The 19,846-nt window shown below is 39.9% G+C and overlaps 1 protein-coding gene across 1 annotated transcript; it reads left to right on the top strand.

Moving 5' to 3' along the window:
* The first annotated feature begins 148 nt into the window (after positions 1-148).
* On the top strand, positions 149-10,746 carry LOC137296162 (amidase-like). The gene is made up of 11 exons (XM_067827864.1): positions 149-218; positions 1,128-1,235; positions 2,743-2,866; positions 3,265-3,437; positions 4,228-4,367; positions 4,444-4,644; positions 5,022-5,096; positions 6,239-6,398; positions 7,586-7,648; positions 9,148-9,435; positions 9,889-10,746. The coding sequence occupies exons 1-11, from the start codon at positions 209-211 to the stop codon at positions 10,080-10,082; spliced, it is 1,536 nt and encodes a 511-aa protein (XP_067683965.1). The 5' UTR covers positions 149-208; the 3' UTR covers positions 10,083-10,746.
* Positions 10,747-19,846: the final 9,100 nt, after the last annotated feature.

Consider the following 19,846-nt stretch of genomic DNA (forward strand, 5'->3'; position numbering starts at 1 on the left):
AGCAAATAAGTATAGCCAACAATCCACAAATGTAAGATATTTATTTTATCGTCGGATGCGACTATGTCAAGACACTATCGACTATATTAACTATGTTGAGTAATACTATACTATACTATCTCACTCTGTAACCTTGACCTGTGCGTCGTATCGTATTCGCCGAATAAGGGTTACCGGCCTTCACATTACAGGACAGAGGGACTTCACTATGGCGGAAGGTATGCATCAGTGTGATTGTTCAGTTCGGACAAGTGTATCTCATGACTAACATAGCCTTTATTAAGTGCATTGCTTGTGAATGTTAATTAGAGGACTCGTGTCGTGTAATAAGAAAAACAGAAATGCCTGTTAGGGATGTATGTATCGCGCTTACATAGCGATGTGCAGTGTGCTCGGCCTGAATATAGGTGGCTGTATGATTAGAGAATTGCTTCGTCATTGCCCTGCATGAATAAGAAGAATGCATGCAAAGTGGATTTAGTGGCTTTCGCGAAAACATTTTCCCGAGATGTAATTTTGCAAGAAGTTTGGCAAATGAATGCAAAGTAGAAGATAAACATTAAGTAAGGCTTGTGCAGCTAAACATTCCTTTTAATCCGTTCTCATGATCCGGATACAGAGAAATGAGGTGACAGCAACTTGTCCCTACCCCGAGTATATATCTCTACAAAACATAACTGACTGAACGTAATTGAAATTGATCGGTTACAAACCCCATTAGATACTGTCAACATGGAAACATCACTACTCAAACATGGAGGTCATGAACTGCCACTGCCTCCCTCTCTCCGCGACCCCTCCCCCCCTCTCCCTCTCTCTCCCTCCGTCTCTCTCCCTCTCTCTTTGATTTGGACATGAATTGGGTGCATAGGGTGTTCCATAAATAGGGACTCGTGTCACCGTATTTCAATTGCTTAGAAATATGTTCATGATGTGCACTGGATGATCTGGTCCAGACTAGATGATTTACACACAGCTGCTATATAGCTGAGATATTCCTAAGTGCGGCGTTAAACAACAAACAAAGAAACACAGCTTTCATTGTTGATTAGACGCATGAAAACCATGTATACTATTCCCTTTGTGGGATATTATAATTCAAAGGCTGAAGTTATTTATGACCAAAGGTCTCTACCAGTCTCCGGTCGTGGCGTGTCCGTCACTGGCCGAGCTGACCAGGCTGTCCGAGGAGATGAGGCTACAATGCACCGACGAAGATCTTCAGGCTGTGAGAGGTGGGTGAAATTAATGTGAAAGTACAGACGTGGACAGTTACAGGAAGGTGTATTCAACACCTGGGTAAAGATACGATATAAAGCAGTAATGAGAGGACGGTGTACTCTCCACCTGAATAAAGGTAAAAATAGACGTGAGTAATTAGGTGTATTCAGAAGCTGAATAAATGCACGAAGCTGCATAAAAGCACGTGGGTATACGTAGACGTGGGTAGTTCCAGGTAAGTGTGTACAGCAGCTGGATAAAGGTAAAATAGACGTGGGTAGTTACAGGTAAGTGTGTACAGCAGTTGGATAAAAGTAAAATAGACGTGGGTAGTTACAGGTAAGTGTGTACAGCAGTTGGGTAAAAGTAAAATAGACGTGGGTAGTTACAGGTAAGTGTGTACAGCAGCTGGATAAAGGTAAAATAGACGTGGGTAGTTACAGGTAAGTGTGTACAGCAGTTGGGTAAAAGTAAAATAGACGTGGGTAGTTACAGGTAAGTGTGTACAGCAGTTGGATAAAGGTAAAATAGACGTGGGTAGTTACAGGTAATTGTGTACAGTAGTTGAGTGAAGGTAAAATAGACGTGGGTAGTTACAGGTAATTGTGTACAGCAGCTGGATAAAAGTAAAATAGACGTGGGTAGTTACAGGTAAGTGTGTACAGCAGTTGGGTAAAAGTAAAATAGACGTGGGTAGTTACAGGTAAGTGTGTACAGCAGTTGGGTGAAGGTAAAATAGACGTGGGTAGTTCCAGGTAAGTGTGTACAGCAGTTGAGTAAAAGTAAATAGACGTGGGTAGTTACAGGTAAGTGTGTACCCAGCTGGATAAAAGTAAAACAGACGTGGGTAGTTACAGGTAATTGTGTACAGCAGCTGGATAAAGGTAAAGTAGACGTGGGTAGTTACAGGTAAGTGTGTACAGCAGTTGGGTGAAGGTAAAATAGACGTGGGTAGTTACAGGTAAGTGTGTACAGCAGTTGGGTAAAAGTAAATTAGACATGGGTAATTGCAGTGAAAACCACAGAGGGAAATTACAGGTTGTTCTGTCAGTGATGCAGGTAAAATCATTGTGTGAAATTACAGGTGTCATTAGTGTTAAAAAGGAAAGATCAAAAGAGAGAGATTGCAAACAGGTATCATAACGGCAAGATCAATAAGTGTAGTGTACAGACTCGGTTTCAATCACTCACTGTTTGAAACGGCAACGTACGATCAAGCTAGCTGTTGAGCAGATAAGACAGGATCGTTTTACTGAAAATATTGGACTATTTCCTCCATGCGTATTATCACATTTACGGTAGCTTTCATTTCTGGTGACCCCGCCGTGATACTGAAGATTGCTAAAAGCGGCGTAAAACTAGACTCACACATTTTACTGTAATTTAGTACAATGACTCTCAGAAAAACAGACACAGATGGTTAATGCGTTAGGAATGTACATTTATTCATGCTAAAATGTGTCTCTTTAGTAAAGACAAAAATTGTCATTGCTGTCACGGATCTATGTCGCATTGTTGTAGAGGAATTCCAGGAAGTTGCAGCTGCGCTCCAGAGACTTTCACAGCTGAAGCAACCGTCACTTCCGGTGAAGTACCCCCGGACCCCGGGATGGAAGCCAGACCAGAACAATCCATACAACGCCTGGTGACTATTTCACATCTTAGTAGTGTTAAAGAGTTGTTTGATCTAGCGTACCTTTAGGGTCCTAGGTTCAACAAATTTGTATTCTGGAGGGTAGCAGAGTCATAACTGAGTGAGAGGGAACGGAGCTGGAATGTGATATAGTTCTGCTAAATTCATTCACTTTATGTTTAGAGATGTCAGTTTACTGTTTGTTTCGATATTGTTAACAAAAGTACGTTTGTGACAGTCAGATTCTTCTTGTTAAACAGTCGGGAGTATAATTCGTTTTTTAACTGAATGAATTCATTTTGGGGTAAATATCTGAAATGGTCATTTACTACAGTTTATTAACAACATTCTGTCAACATTCTGACACACAGTAGGAGTAGAGACTATCACCAACAGTGACAATGTTTCAGGTACTGGCGTTGTGACATCAAAGGCGCCGACACGGGGAAATTAGCAGGTAAAACATTCGCCATCAAGGACAACATTGCCGTGGCCGGGGTTCCGATGATGAACGGAAGTAAAATCCTGGAAGGATACACTCCCGAGTTCGACGCTACTGCCGTCACCAGAATCCTAGATGCAGGTAATTAGATACTGGTTTTACGAAAACTGCTTACTGTCCAGAGTGTCAGGAATACCACTTATTCTCCAGAGTGCCAGTGATGAAACCGAAAACCTTCTATGAATATTGATAGCAATGAATAATTATTGACCAAAATTCTGAGGATTCTGACACTAAAGTCAAACACCAATGCAGGATTCCAAGAAGACAAAATGTAATTATATATTATGATTTTGAGGTCAGTAATACCTTGTGTAACTATATGACAGAGCTTCGAGACTCATTCAGATATATGACAGAATTCCTTATCCGAAGTGCGTGTCTGAGAAGAATCTGACACTGGTTAGACTTTAGATGTAGAGTGACTAAGTATGATTTTATTCCGCTTTTAACAATATTACAGCAATATATCACGGCGGGGACAACAAAAATGGGTTTCACACCTTCAGCGTGACGTAATGAACGCTCTAACCTCTAGGCTACTCATTGCTCCTACAGCGCTAGGGTTACTTTTGAAGGGTTTTCAGACAACAGAAGTTTATAAGACAATATGAAACGCGGAACACAAGTTCAGTTGTGTCACATGGCGTATCTTATGTGCCCGTGGGTGCTGTTGGGTAACCAAGTGGTTATAGTGTTCGCTTGTCACGCCTAATACCCGGGTTCAAATGACCACAACGTGTGAATCCGATTTCTGGTGTCCCCAGCCGTGATATTGTCGGAATGTTGCTGAAAGCGGCGTCAAACTATACTCTGTCACTCGTTATGTGCATGTGACTAAGTAACCGAGAAGTCTCTGTTACGTACATAGGTGCAACCATTGCCGGAAAAGCCAACTGCGAACACCTTTGTGGGAGTGCATCAAGTTTCACCTGTGACGCTGGACCTGTGAGGAACCCACTTGACGAGACTAGGTCTACCGGGGGGTCCAGCTCTGGCTGCGGGGCTCTGGTAAGTGTGGAACCAGTGTCTTCTCTGACAACACCTTCCACTTGGCCGCCGTCATAAGTGATTTGATATTTTGCAGGTTGCATCAGGTGAGGTCGACATGGCGCTTGGCGGAGACCAAGGAGGGTCCATCCGGATGCCATCCAGCTGGTGTGGCATTGTGGGATTAAAGCCCACATTTGGTCTGGTCCCTTATACCGGAGCTATGCCAATGGAGACAACTCTGGATCACCTCGGTCCCATGACGAAAACTGTAGCCGACTGCGCTCTGTTGCTAGAGGTAGGTTAAGAATCATGACGGCGGTCATATTTGCAACATATAAAGATATACAATAGATAGTTATATATATATCATATATATATATTAATATCTGTATGAGTATTATCTATATTTTATCCGGATTTACAAAACACTTTTTATCTATCTATCTATCTATCTATCTATCTATCTATCTATCTATCTATCTATCTATCTATCTATCTATCTATCTATCTATCTGTCTGTCTACATATATATAAGGCATCTACACTTCCCAGTCGTCTAGACTTGGATCCGCTTTTAATGCATTCTCTTAGGTCAGGGAACAAAACTAGGAATCGTCACCTGCCTAGGTAAACGTGACATACAGTTTTACAAAAACGGTGTTCATTGTTCAGGTTATTGCGGGATATGATGACGGCAGAGACCCTCGGCAAAGACCAAACACAGTTGTTCCCGAGTATTCAAAACTGGTAAGAGGTAGACAGGATATCAAAGAATCATAAGGAATAATGTCCCAAGGTGAACACAAGAGCTGACTGAGGTGCTTCATAGCTCAGAATGGTAACAGGCCCCTATGCTTGTCGTAAGAGGCGATTATCGGGATCGAGTGGCCAGGCTTGCTGACTTGGTTGACACGTGTCATCGGTTTCCAATTACGCAGATCGATGCTTATGTTATGGTCAATGGATTGTCTGGTCCAGACTCGATTATTTACAGACCGCCTCCATATAGCTGGAATATTGCTAAGTGCGGCGTAAAACTAAACTCACTCAGTCACTCTGAATAGCAACGGTTGATGTTTCTGAGTGTTAAGCTGCGTTACGTCTGTCTGCGGTGTAACACAACATACATTCATTCATATGTGGATTAGTTGACATGCTAAAGACGGTAGTAGTGACGGTGTTGACACTTTATTCATGTTGAACATTTTCACAACTGCCTCCCTGTTTTGTGTTTTATAGTGACTGTGTCGACACTATATTCATGTTGAACATTTTAACAACTGCCTCCCTGTTTTGTGTTTTATAGTGACTGTGTCGACACTATATTCGTGTTGAACATTTTAACAACTGCCTGTCTGTTTTGTGTTTTGTATTTTGTTGTGACTGTGTCGACACTATATTCATGTTGAACATTTTAACAACTGCCTCCCTGTTTTGTGTTTTGTATTTTGTTGTGACTGTGTCGACACTATATTCATGTTGAACATTTTAACAACGGCCTGTCTGTTTTGTGTTTTGTATTTTGTAGCGACTGTGTTGACATTAAATTCATGTTGAACATTTTAACAACTTCCCTTCTTGTTTGTGTTGTGTTGTGACTCACTGTGCTGAAACTATATTCACGCAAACACCGTGTGTTTCGAGAATTTCATATGTTGGTGGTTAACATAACAGGCGCGAAGAATGTGTAGCGAACCGTCGATACCCCACAACTATTTCCACCATTCCTACCTCGACAACAGGCAGTCGCATCAATGCCATACATCAGGATGTTACAATACCATCCTCTGTGTGATGAGTCACTGAGTGAGTGTACATATATTGTACCATCGGCAATATTTAAGTCATATACTTTATAATGATCCTCCTTATTCATTTGTGTTATTCAGATTGATGCCGGCATCTCGGGTAAGAAGATCGGGGTGTTGAAGGAAGGCTTTGATGTGTGTGCGGAGCCAGACGTGGTGGAGATAGTGAGAAGAGAAGTGGATAGACTGAAGGAGGCAGGGGCGGAGGTGGAGGAAGTATCGCTGCCCATACATCTGGATGGTGAGACGTTCACGAACAAATCTGGGTTACGTTAAACCTACTAGGGTAGTTCGAGAAGAGAGAGGCCATGTTTTACCAATCAACAGGATAGAACCCCAAAGTAACCAAATGTATTCCAACAGACCTCTACAGTAACGTCATATCGCTTTAGATACAAACCCAATGTTACTAAGCCTTTGATCGCTGTCTATCACATGTACCAACGTACAAAGTCTAGCCATATATTAGCAAAACAATATAAAACAATACCGTCTTAATATGTTCAAATGTCAATAAACATGTGAAAATAAAGGCCAGATTTACACACTTATGAAATACATGTAAATACTTGAGTGTTGAGTGTGTGCTCCTTCACGTCAGCACTTCCTTAAACATGGTCAAACCTGGCAGCCAAATTATACGTATATTTCAAACTTTGTTTAAAACTGATGAAACGTTAATTTCCTAGCGTAAGTGAATGAATGAGTTTAGTCTTACTCTACGCTCAGCAATATTCCAGCTATATGGCGGCTGTCTGTAAATAATTGAGTCTGGACCAGACAATCCAGCGAGGAATCCTGGCGCAAGTAAATGTTGGGGTACGGTTCCTTTGTGTTGCTGAAGAACTGTACATCTACACTTTCCACTTGATTCGGGAATCAGTCATGTTCCTCAAAAGGTGTTTGCTGTTTCAGATAGGATGACACACACATTCACACAAGCACGCACGCACTCCTCCCCCCCCCCCCCCTCCACACACACACACACACAAACAGATGTAACAATTCGTATGTGGAATTGTCATGTGTAAGTTTGAGTAAGCCATCAAGGTTCCTGATACACCATATCCGGTAATATTAATGTAAAATTCAGTTTCAAAAGCATGGTAGTTGGTGTAACAACACATATAAAATCAGAGTGTAGCTTATTATAAAAATACATTCAACTGAACTCCAGTATATCCCTAGTAAAGCTTTACAGGGTCTCCTGTCACAAAGCAACCTTTACTGAGGTTAACATTAATTCCCATTCTTTAGCACTGCTCTAAGGTTACCTTAGACTTGGGAGTTAAGGTTAACCTCAGTAGAGGTTGCTTTGTGAGAGGAGCTACTGATTGGTTGGAATGAGAATGGCACCACTGTACTAACATACAGCCTATATCACTGAAACTGTACATACCGTGTATAACGTATACCTTCCTTCTGTAGGAACGATCATACGGACTCCTGCGATGATGTACGGAGAATACAAGTTTATGATCCAGGGAAACGGTGAGGACTGTCTACGAATACAGTAACTGCATAAAACCAGACAATTTTACCGTTTATATAATAACAATTATACAACCACAATTATACACCAACCATTATACAACAACAGGCATACAACACCATCTGGTTATATGGAAGTAGAAGTTTGCTCTATGGGTAATTCTTGATCGTCTCGAGAGGTCTATAACCCGAAGTGTTTAAGTAACCCCTCACCTCTCTACACAACCGTGTTTGTATATAATAAGATGCATGCGTAAACATTTCATATGCCTAACGTCATGATAGACGGACCCGTGAAGGTCTACCCGGGGTAGAATAGGTCATCAGCCAACAATGCTTGCCATAAAAGGCGACTATGCTTGTCGTAAGAGGCGACTAAAGGGATCGGGTGGTCAGGTACGCCATATAGCTGTAATATTGCTGAGCGTTAAACTAAACTCACTCACTCATTCATTGACGTTATATGACTAAACCAAACATGAAAACAACACTGCCCACTCTGCTCCGCTGTAGCAACGGTTGCTATATCAGCTTGTTATCCCCCGCCGCGCGTTCAGCGCGCAGCTGAGGATATATTATTAGGCTCCGTCCGTTCGTCCGTCCGTTCGTACGTACGAGCGAAATGGAATATTTTAAGAACCATTCACTGGATTCTTTTCATATTTGGTACCTAGGTTCATCATAGTAAAAGACAGATCTCAGTCAGGATTGGTGACCTTTGCCTTCATTTCAAGCTAAGGTCACAAGAGGACTTTAACCTTTTACCCTTGTCAGCGAGATATCTGAAGTACCATTCCAAAATTTTTCTTCATATTCAACAGAAAGCTTATTCCCGGGAAGCTGCAGAGCCCAGTCGATTTTGGTGACCTTCAGTTAATTTCCTTCAGTTAAATGTCATAGAGACACTTTGATGATTTCATCATGTTCGCCTGCATGTTAAACTCGTCAACACGATATCTCAAGAACTGGTCACTGGATTTTCTTATTCATCACCAAGCTTCATCTTGGGAAGGCGCATTTAACATCGTCTTAAACTACTACCTTCATTTTCATTACGTTTTTTTTCCAATTTGATGATTTGGGGGGATTATGTCATCTTAGTGACAATGTTTGTTTCTAGTGGTTTTGACTACTTTTACTCATCAGATCATCCAGATAGCCCCATGATCAAAGTAATCACATTATGCACGTAATCATATGATCCAGGGAACCACATTTATTATCCAGGTAACCATTGTATCTAAGTAAGGGTATTATCCAGGTGGCCATACCATCCAGGTAACTATATGATCCAGGTAACCATTCCATGCAGTTAACCATATGATCCGGGTAACCATATGATGCAGGAAACCCTATCATTAAAGTGACCAGGTTAACTAGGTAACTATATGATCCAGGTAACCATTCCATGCAGTTAACCATATGATCCGGGTAACCATATGATGCAGGAAACCCTATCATTAAAGTGACCAGGTTAACTAGGTAACTATATGATCCAGGTACGGGCATGTTCTGGAAGGGTTTCTACCCCCTATCTCTACGAGAGGCGACCTGCCGGGGTCTCCAAACCCGCCCCCAGGACCTATCAGGTGACGTGAAGATGATGTGTCTCACTGCCGAGTACCTTGATAGACACTATCAGAACAAGTTCTATGCCATGGGGCAGAACATGACCATGGTCCTCACCAAGGCATATGACCAGGTTCTGGAGCAGTACGACGTCCTCGTGATGCCAACCATGTCTTGCAAGGCGTCCAAGTTGCCGCTTGCCAAAGCCAGACTCTCAGGTGAGTTCCTCAAACGGTGCAACTTTCTTCGCTGACTAATTTAAAGGAGAAATGATAGATGATTTCATTTGTAGACTGAGTGAGTGAGTGAGAGTAAGTGAGCGAGTGGACTATAGTTTGCATTCCTTTGAGCAATAAGCAACATCACAAAGGTAGACATCCAGTGGGATGTCGGTGTTCCCGTGTGGGGATCAAACCCAGTCGCCTGTTAGCTTTGAACATTGCTCATTATATCAGTCTCTGGTTTGTATGGTCCTAAACTCAAATATGTCCAGGTCAAATATTTCCAGTGGTGCTGTTTTACATATGTGAAAATTTGTCGCTTTAAAAAGGAGCAATATATTTAACGTACAGTATTAGCATCTTACACCTTTTGAAATTATTTTAAAAACCCAGTATATGTATGTATACGAAATGAAGCGAGACCCTACTCATCACTTCGCCCTGTTCCAGATATACTAAAAGCTGCACAGCGTGTGGAGAAGAACGTTGCTCCCTTCAATAGCACCGGACATCCAGCTCTCTCCATCAACGCCGGCTTCAGTGAAGGACTTCCTGTGGGCATGCAGATAGTTGGACGCCACTTTGACGAGACAACAGTCCTCCAAGTGGCGAGATCATACGAGAAAATAAGAGATATGAAGTGAAAATATGTTATGCCATAATTCTTCATTATTTTACATACGTAGGCAGAATATCGACGGAGTGTCATCAGATTCTGTATATAATCTAACCCATGTCTGTCAAACAAGCGGATTTTGTTTTTGTAACTGTTCCAACATTGTAATATTCGCTTTCTTGCTTTGCAGTTTGCAGTGTAGTAGTATTTCGTTTCCAGTACAGAGCTTATATAAAGTAAGAGCAATTCTGTTCTAATTGAGCAACGTTAATGGTGTTGGTGATCAATCGATCAATGGTTTACTTCATACCACTGGCGTCCAGCCCATTACATGTATAGATGAGTGAGTGAGTTTAGTTTTACGCCGCGTTCAGCAATGTACAATCAGTGCCGCAGAGGGGCACACCAGAAATGGACTTGACACATTGTTACCATGTGGCGATTTGAACCCTTGCACAGATGAACAGATATCACTTTCCATCGAAGATAATACACACCACCACCATATAGGTGGAATATTGCTGAACTCACTCACTCACTCACTCACTCTTAAAGGTCAAGTATATTGTTAAAGAAATAATACAGTTTTGAAACATCTATAATCACGGAGTTTGGGACTTTTGATACTACAGTGGTGCCGTTCTGATTATTGAAACTCTCCATCTTTAACAATAAAGATATACTGGTAATCAGTTGAAAGCGTTTACTTACATTATAAGCCCAAGACAGCAATGTTTATGTGTTTTACAGTACGCCAAGTACAATGCTTTTGAAACTGAATTTCGCATCAATGATCCCAGATATAGTGAGACATATATAAGCCTCGTTCATGCAGTTCCTATCAACCTTACACATGGCCACCACGTAGGTCATACCGGAAATGACATGCAGTATGCACGTGTTATGTTGTATAATGCATGCGTATTTGTCCATGGTTTTAATGCCACGCTCAGCAATATTTCGCCTAGTTGGTGGCAGTCTGTAATTAATCAAATCTGGACCCAGCAGCGTACGTGCCATTTGGCACATGTAGGCACATTTCAGGCATTGTTTTGTACATATGGTATGTTCTGCATTGATTTTTCGAGAGTAGTTTTTGATGCCAATTTGGTGTCTAGCACTGTAAAAACACGTCATTTCTTCAGATGCCATAGGTGTGTGTGCATGAGTAGGTATGTGTGTGTGCATGTGTGTGTGTGTACGCGCGCGCGCGTTCGTGTGTGCAGACTACGTTTCTATAGTATATCACGAAATTTACTTACGCTAGGAAATGAACATTTCATAAGGGGCCATGTGATCAACGTTTGAAATGTACTATCATTTGGCTGCCAGATTTGACGTTTACAGAGCTGTTGAAATAAACGAACACACGCTCAACAAATCTGGGGGTTGATTTTACGTGTTTTGTGACATGTATTTGTCTTCCTAATATACGGCCAGGCTATGTACGTAGGGACTCGTGATAACATTTGAGGGCTTAGTATCGCTTGAACTTTTTGTATTAAACGACGTTGAGGTTTGGGGTTTCTATTTCTACACTGCCAACTGGAAAAAAAACAATCATGGATTCTCCCTTCTCAAATCACCATAATATTGGTTTGCAAGATAGAACTTTGTAACGTTCTTGAAAAACGTTCCTTGCCATTTGCTGATGGGTGTATGTTCCGGTCAACAAGCATGAACGAAAGAGAGCCGTTACCTCATCAGACCTTCACAACTAAGGCTGCACAAAACATTGAACGTTTCTCGGGCACATCTTTTGTTCAAAAGTGACGAGAGCGGTAGGACCTTTTTTAACATATTTCATAAAAAAATGTGATGAGCGAGGAACACAGTTTTATTTTTGTTTCTCTCAGATATACAGCCTGGGAAGTTTAGCACGTGTTAATGAATTGTAGGTTAGGAACGAAAAGCTGGAACTTGGTGCACTTGCCATAACTGCAATGACATAAAGCAAACCCATTACTTGCTCACATCCCACCTTAAGGGAAAAAAAACATATCACCTTATCAGTTGACTGACAACTAAACTGAGCTCACTGAAACTGACTATAACGGGCTAGCAACCCAAGCACAACATTTAATCTGGATTACATCGGTTTACATGGCCGGACAAGTGGGACGACCTCCAACACTCATTCTTATAGTGGACAAATGGGTGATGACGCGGCCATGTCAATTTTGTTTTTGTTATTGTTATGCGCTCAGTTACAAGTGTCGCGCCGATGCCCGCGAAACAGTTTAGCGTTTTGTTTTTTTTAAAATTTAACCTAAAATTGTATTTACGTGTATGTGAGTTACTTACTAGTGGAATGTGCAGATAGCAGGTGAGTGCAATGTGTGTGTGGGGGTATGTTTGTGTGTGTGTGCGCGCGCGCGTCTGTGTGTGTAACTGTGTGTGTCTGTCGGTCTGTGTTTGTGTGTCTGTATGTACGTATGCATTTCTTTATAATGCATAATATGTATATAAAGCTGTTGTTAGGAATATAGGTATCATTATATGGTTAAATTGTGTGCATGGGTGATGTACAAGTGTTTAGTAGGTAATTTATATATGTAAGCTGTTTGACATTCATGAATTTTATATCCCTTACAAAGTTTATGCAAATTAGAATCTCAAAACCTTTTAGTTTAATAAATTAATTATGAAACATATCAGTTTACTTGTTCTAATCATTGGTTCGCTTTTGGCTGGATCATGGCTCCACTGTCGGCAGTGGAGTCTGCGACAAAAGTAACTTTCATCCACAGTCAGGGCCTTGGGCTTTGTCACGGAACTCTCAGGGCCTATCTGGAGGACGGCCTGTGTGCATTTGTCTCCTCGTAGGTCCCGTTTTCGCTGCTCGGGCCAGTGCTGTCTAAACCGCATTTGCTTGTGTTGAACAGCAACTGAGCAACTCTTCTCTGGTTCGTTGTCTTGACTTTGGGCGCTTGACTCACATATTCACTCTATATTCTATTGTCGAAAAATACTTTATGAAAAAACGGAAAAAAGTTTTATGTCGCTTTCATTGATTTCAGAAAGGCGTTTGATTACGTTAAAAGAAATAAACTTTGGTTTTGCCGTAAACAGAACGGGCAAGATGGGAAAATGCTGTCAGCACACTCAAAGCGATCTACAGGTCTGTACAAGCTTTCTTTCTTCTTCTTTCGAATAAGGATAAATGGTTTTATAAAGGAAGCAAAAGTGCCACTGTAAATAGTTACAAATATTTAGGTGTCTCGTTTTCAAGTAACTTAAATACATCTATCTCCTACGTAGGACTTAGTATCTTATACGTAGGACTTACTATCACCTACGTAGGACTTATTATCACCTACGTAGGACTTAGTATCTCCAAAGTAGGACTTGGTATCTCCTGTTGGAGATGCTCGATATATTTTAATATACGTTCATCTGAAATGGTCAACTTAGTTCCCCCAGACACGGAAACCATTTCCTTTTTGACTGTTTCAGTCACTGTTTCAGAGTTTACAGCCATGTGTTTCATTTACGTTTACTGTCTACAGTTATGTGTTATATTTACCATTGGAGTCTACTATCATGTGTTTCATTTACTCTAAGAGTCTACTGTTTCCTTCACCATTTGACTCTTGTGTTCAGATATACTACCCATCAAACGTTTAGGCTCACTAGTGTAAATGTAGTTGCATACTTCAATCAACTGTTCGAAAATAGATTTTGCAAAATATTGCTGTTTAAAGGTACTGTTCACACATGAACTGATGTATAACAAAACAAATTCGTAACGATGACAAGATTATTGTCATGCGTTCAACAAATGAGTAAACTCGGTGAAAAATGGCAAATTCTTGTGTGTTGGACCGACTATTGTACTGTACTGTCTCGCGTTCAGTGTGCCCTATTGTTGCGCGTTGAAGTTACATTTTTCTATTATGCGCTGGATATTTCAGAGGTCGTTGCGCATTAGCCATAATCTGCGTGCACAGACGTGTCTATCGGTGGCAATCTATGTGTACTTATATCCTTATACTTATGCAAACAACTATAATGACAATCTTTTGCCTTCTTTTGAATCCGTATTGCTTTACGCCGCATTCAACACTTTTCCACTCCAGTCAAGCCAACTTGTAAACGATTACGAAAAAAACAAACCGCAAACGAGCGTTATATTTGATCCAACCTACCCTCATATGAAGACAAGAAAAACTCTCGGAGGACGTGTCATAACGAGAATTTCATGTCAGAGACTGTTTCCACTTCCTGTGTGTGTGTGCGTGCGTGAGTGCGTGTGTGTATACCCATAACTGCAATTAGATCAAGGTCCACGTCACCCAAACGTAACACACACACACACACACACACACACTCTCTCTCTCTCTCTCTCTCACACACACACAAACACACAGACGCACACACGCATACACACACGCACACACAATACCACTGTGTAGTAACACTGCGTTAGTGTCATAAATAAACATGGCCGTGCATTTCTACTATCTAACGTCTTGCATAACCAAACATTTCTCAATACTTCAAATAATCCGAACCTTTTAAAGGATATATAGTCTTCAAAATAAGTAGGGGAACCTGAACTTTCAATTTGGATAGGAAGTGTAAATGTTAACAAAAGTTTCAAGGACAGACATCTTATGAACGCACCACCATTTCCCTCTGTTACCACCCCTACACACAACGCATGATATGCACGTGCACAACGCAGTAGCCCCATAACGCGCACTGGGTCCCATTCTTGATTTTGACGATTTTTCAAGAAGGTCGAGAAATCAATTAGAACATTAATCTTGACACTCATCTTGCATCACACATTTGTTAGTGTTTGTTTCTAGTGTTGTTGTTTTTAAAATGAAAATCGTATGCATGCAAGTTACATGCCATCCACCAATCATCTTTCAAAATACATTCCAAATAACTATGGTTGTAAGGAAGTGCAAATGGTGATGCACTCTCAAAACATTCAATAACATCATATCAACATTGATTGACTTTGATGAATCTCCTATATATGTTTAATAGTAAATAAAAAAAAAGAAGATCCCCTACTTTTTTAAAGAGTATATTAAGTACTACGTGGCAGATAGTATGTCCTACGTAGGAGATACGAAGTCGTATACATCTTAGTTACTGTATCTCCTACGCAGGACTTACTATCTCCTACGTAGGAGATAAGTAGGGCTTACTATCTCCTACGTGGGAGGTAGTATGACCTACGTAGGAGATAGTGACACCAAAACAATTTTTCAACGTGGCCCTAATACGCTTCCGTACATCTCAGACCTGGCAAGCCGAGAGAAGAGAGCATTGATGCAAATCATTGTCAAACTAAACAAGATTGGAGTGATTGACCCGAAAACATATTTAAACATCTTTGATTCTCAGGTAATGCCGATATTATTATATGGTTGTGAGGTTTGGGGAGTGAAGCAATACCAATTATTGGAAAGGGTACACCGTCTAGCCTGCAAACGACTTTTTAGGGTGGGACAACAAACTCTCAATGCTATTGCGTATGGCGAATGTGGTCGCTACACAATATATATAAATGCTTACATACGGCTTTTACGCAATTTGCTAAAATTGTTCAGAATGAGCGATTGTAGACTGCTCAGGAAAGCGTATAATATGTTAAGATATTTTGATGACATTGGCAAAAAGAGTAGGGTACCGTTCGTAAAATATACACTGTTTCCTCATGGCTTTGGGTATATCTGGATTAGCCAAACTGTTGGTGAAACAAAATTCATTTGTACAGTTGTTTAAAACTGCGTTGATAGATGCATTTTCTCAAAGCTGGACTTCCACTTTGAATAACAGCTCTAGATATGTGATGTACACAGAATATAAATTCATATTTGAACCAGAAAGATACCTGCATATCATATCAGGAAATAAGGTGCGCTCTACTTACGTCAAATTTAGATGAATGTCTTGCCATTACGCTATAACGAAGGTAGGTGGTAATCAGTCGAACCGGGTTTACGTCTATGTCCCATTTGTAAGACGGCTGTAGAGGACGAGCATAATTTCACACTTATATGCCACTTGTACAATGAAATGATCAGAATAACTTTTCTTCCGGAACACATTTAGAAATTTCCTTCTATCCATAAATTTGTAAGTCTTTTATGTACATCTCAGGAGAATTTAATCAAACGTGTACGGTATTATATGTACCATGCATATATAAAAAGAAATATGTATTTAGAAACACTCTAGACTTCACCTGTATTCTCTTGTCAACTATATATATGGTATATCGTATCTATGGGCCCTTGGCCTCGTTACAAATAAACTCTTTTGACTTGACTTTGACTTGTCTGCTGTCGAACGTGTTCTGCTTGAATGTTTGACTTTTTCAAGCGCAAGGGACTCATATTGTGTGTGTGGTGTGTGTGTGTGTGTGTGTGGGGGGGGGGGGGGGCGTGTGTGTGTGTGGCGTGTGTGTGTGGCGTGTGTGTGTGGCGTGTGTGTGTGTGTGTGTGTGTGTGTGTGTGTGTGTGTGTGTGTGTGTGTGTGTGTGTGTGTGTGTGTGGTCAGTGTCGTCTGGTATGCATCAGGGTATGATAAGAGTCCACACATCAGACAGTCAGACAAATGGTATGCCCCAGCGTAATAACACATGTTTTTTTTTTGCATTTTGGACTTTGCAATCTAGTTTATTAATTTAACTCGAAAGGTTAGTGATAGAAAATAACTGCAGTGAAATCGCGTGTCTCCCCGATATTATAACTTCAGTCCGCACCAGTCACAGCGACAGTATCATATGGCGTCTACTCACGCCTCTAAATGAAGTGTAGTTGGCGGAAAAAGGATGCGTATACATATTTCATTTCGCTAAAAGTATTGTTTCGTACAGCTGGACGATCACGTGTCAACGAAGTGTGAAAACGAGAGCGCGTGAAACCTCACCAGGGACCAAGATTTTCAAAGCTCTCTTAGCGAGAAGATAGTTGTTAAGGTTAATGTATGACGCTTACAACTATCTAAGAGCGCTTCGAAAATCTGGGTCTAGGAAAACACCAAAGTGCTCTCGCATAACCTAAGTTAGGATTATACATATAGATATTTTACATTTATAGAACAAAACCTGCAATTTAGATGAAACAATAATACTATATTTCTCATGGTAATATATAATAATTTCATATTTGTGAAAATTAAGCATAAATCTAACAATTGATTGTATGTGCGATGTTAAACATCGGAAACAAGAAAGTCAGTTTCATGCACACAGATATGAAAAATACTGTCCTCGGCACGTAACACACCAAACGCATAAATAACCAAAGGGCGACGCATATCAAGAAGAACGAAATATTCATAACCTATTTACTACTTTTTTATTTTTTGGTCATATACAAGATGCCTGAAATCACTGGTTTTGCACTGTTTTATTAGATATATCGTTTACATCTGTTTTAAAAGTGGTCAAGTGTCGTGGTGACCTTGAAGATAAGGCAAGGTCATCCAAATCATTGGGTGCCTGCGTAATGCCCCAATGTATTCTGTCACCAAATTTGAACACACTGGGTCCAAAAATGCATGATATATCGCGTTAACAAGGCAAGTTTATTACGTATGTTAGGCCACATGAACCGCAATACAATTGTATTGTAAGGTATACAGTAGTAGTCACATGACTAAAATTATATTAAGAACATGTTAAATTAAATATTTTCAGCAGATACATAGATGTCAAACGTAATATATTTACATCAAGTGTGCTAAATATTTGTTGCAATGTTAATTTAGTTTTAGAATATTTTTTGATGGACAAGAAGCATTCATTACGGAAACAGAAAATATCTATTACGGATATGAAAACATGGTATTTGTGTTCTCCAATATTCACATAACATGGCAAACAAATAGATTCTACATCGGAATCATCACTGGCTTTCTTTTTACGTTGTTGGTTTCCCCTGAAATCATGAAAAGATATTCGAAATTTACACAATAATCTGATTAAGTTTCTATTTTCAAGTTTATAGATGTATGTTCTTTCTATAACTACTTGATACTTTACCCCTAATATTTTTTACCCATATGTTAGAATAGGAGATATTTTAGAATGAAATAATTTACAGGCAGACTGATAATCAGTATGTCTCTTGTTATTCAACAAAATGAACGTTGGCTGCATTGTTTTACGTGCTTGCATAGCCAACGTTTCACAGGTTTTTGTCAATATTTAATCTTGAGGAAAACACAATACCCAGGCACTTGTGACATGTCACAGTTTCAAGATTTAATTGTAATTATAATTAAAGTTTTCATGCTAAGAAAGTACACACCCATTTTTGAAAACAATTATTATTCATTTGTCTATGTTTACACCCAGTCCCCATTTCGAACAATATTAAAAACATGACAACAGTGGAAAACGAAAATAAAACAACATGATCTGCAAATAATAACAAAATTAAGTCGTCAATACTCAGGTTAACAGCTATACCATAATTGCAGGCTTTATAAATTTCGTGTGCATGTTCATTGACAAAGAGTATAAATAATACAACGGGGCTTATAATACACCCTTGTTTAACTCCAGATGATGCACTGGAAGAGGCTGACTTAGAATTACCAACGTTTACAGTTGCTTTTACGGGAAAAGACAATCATGTATTTCAAAGATTTTACCATGACATCCATTTTAACAAGGCGACGTAACAATTTTCCTCTGTCAAAGACGTCAAAGGCCTTTTTTAAATCTATAAATGCGCAGTGAAATCTTCCTCAGTGCTTACTCCGATATTTGTGCAAAAGACCTGTAAATTATTTACTGTCTTGTCGAAATCCAGCTTGAGATTCAGAAATTATTTCATAAATATATAACCAGATTCTTAAACGTTTTTTCTATAATTGGTGTAAAAATCTCACCAAAACAGTTCAAGAGTTCTACCTGTGTAGTTGTTTGGGCTATCTCGTGTGTTCAGAGAGTCGTGGCAAACTTAAGAATAAGGTCAAGGTCACAAAATCTACTAGTGTCTGCGTAATCCCCCATTGTAGGTTGTCACCAAGTGTGAAGATGTTGGATACAGTTCGTGAGATATGGCGTTAACAAAAATTGCGTAGTTTGATGCTCATGACATTGATCAATGGGTCGTCTGGTCCAGACTCTACTGTTTACAGACCGTTGCCATATGGCTGCAATATTGCTGAGTGTAGGGTAAAATTCAACTAACTCATGCACCCAATCACCAACGACTGAAGGGTTGATGTAAAGCCAGCTTGGGTTCATGCAGGTAACAAAAGTACTGTCCCAAATATGGTGACTTACCTTCAGTTTTTTCATTGCACATATTGTCCATAAAACGTATTGACATTTATTGTTACAAGTTAGTCTTAATTCTGTATCTGTGATAATGTAGGTCGACATTTTTTGGAAAATTCAGCTGAATTTATTATGAATTTATATATTTCAAGTAACTCTTCTGTCAGGGATATCTTTCCTGTAACGTTCTACTTTCCTTTACGAAGCCTCATTTCCCCGAATCTCTATGGATGTTTCAACATATGCGTCAATGTCTATTTATATCATCCACTAGTTGTATAAATATGGTGTTACAGGGAACATCGTTTACTATTCTCCATTATTACTGAGACCCATTACTTTAGATTTGACCCAGTTGTATTGCACATGATGCCTCTATTGTGAATCTTATATCTTGCCTTTGTTTCAGCTCAATACAAAATCATTGAAAATTTCAGACTTCTCAGTGTTATATTTGCTAGTTCTGAGGGGATTTCTTACACCTTTTGTCATGGCAAATTATTCACCGTAACAAGTATTACTATATGAGCATG

This window comes from Haliotis asinina, chromosome 9, assembly GCF_037392515.1.
Source record: "Haliotis asinina isolate JCU_RB_2024 chromosome 9, JCU_Hal_asi_v2, whole genome shotgun sequence".
Lineage (NCBI taxonomy): Eukaryota > Metazoa > Mollusca > Gastropoda > Lepetellida > Haliotidae > Haliotis > Haliotis asinina.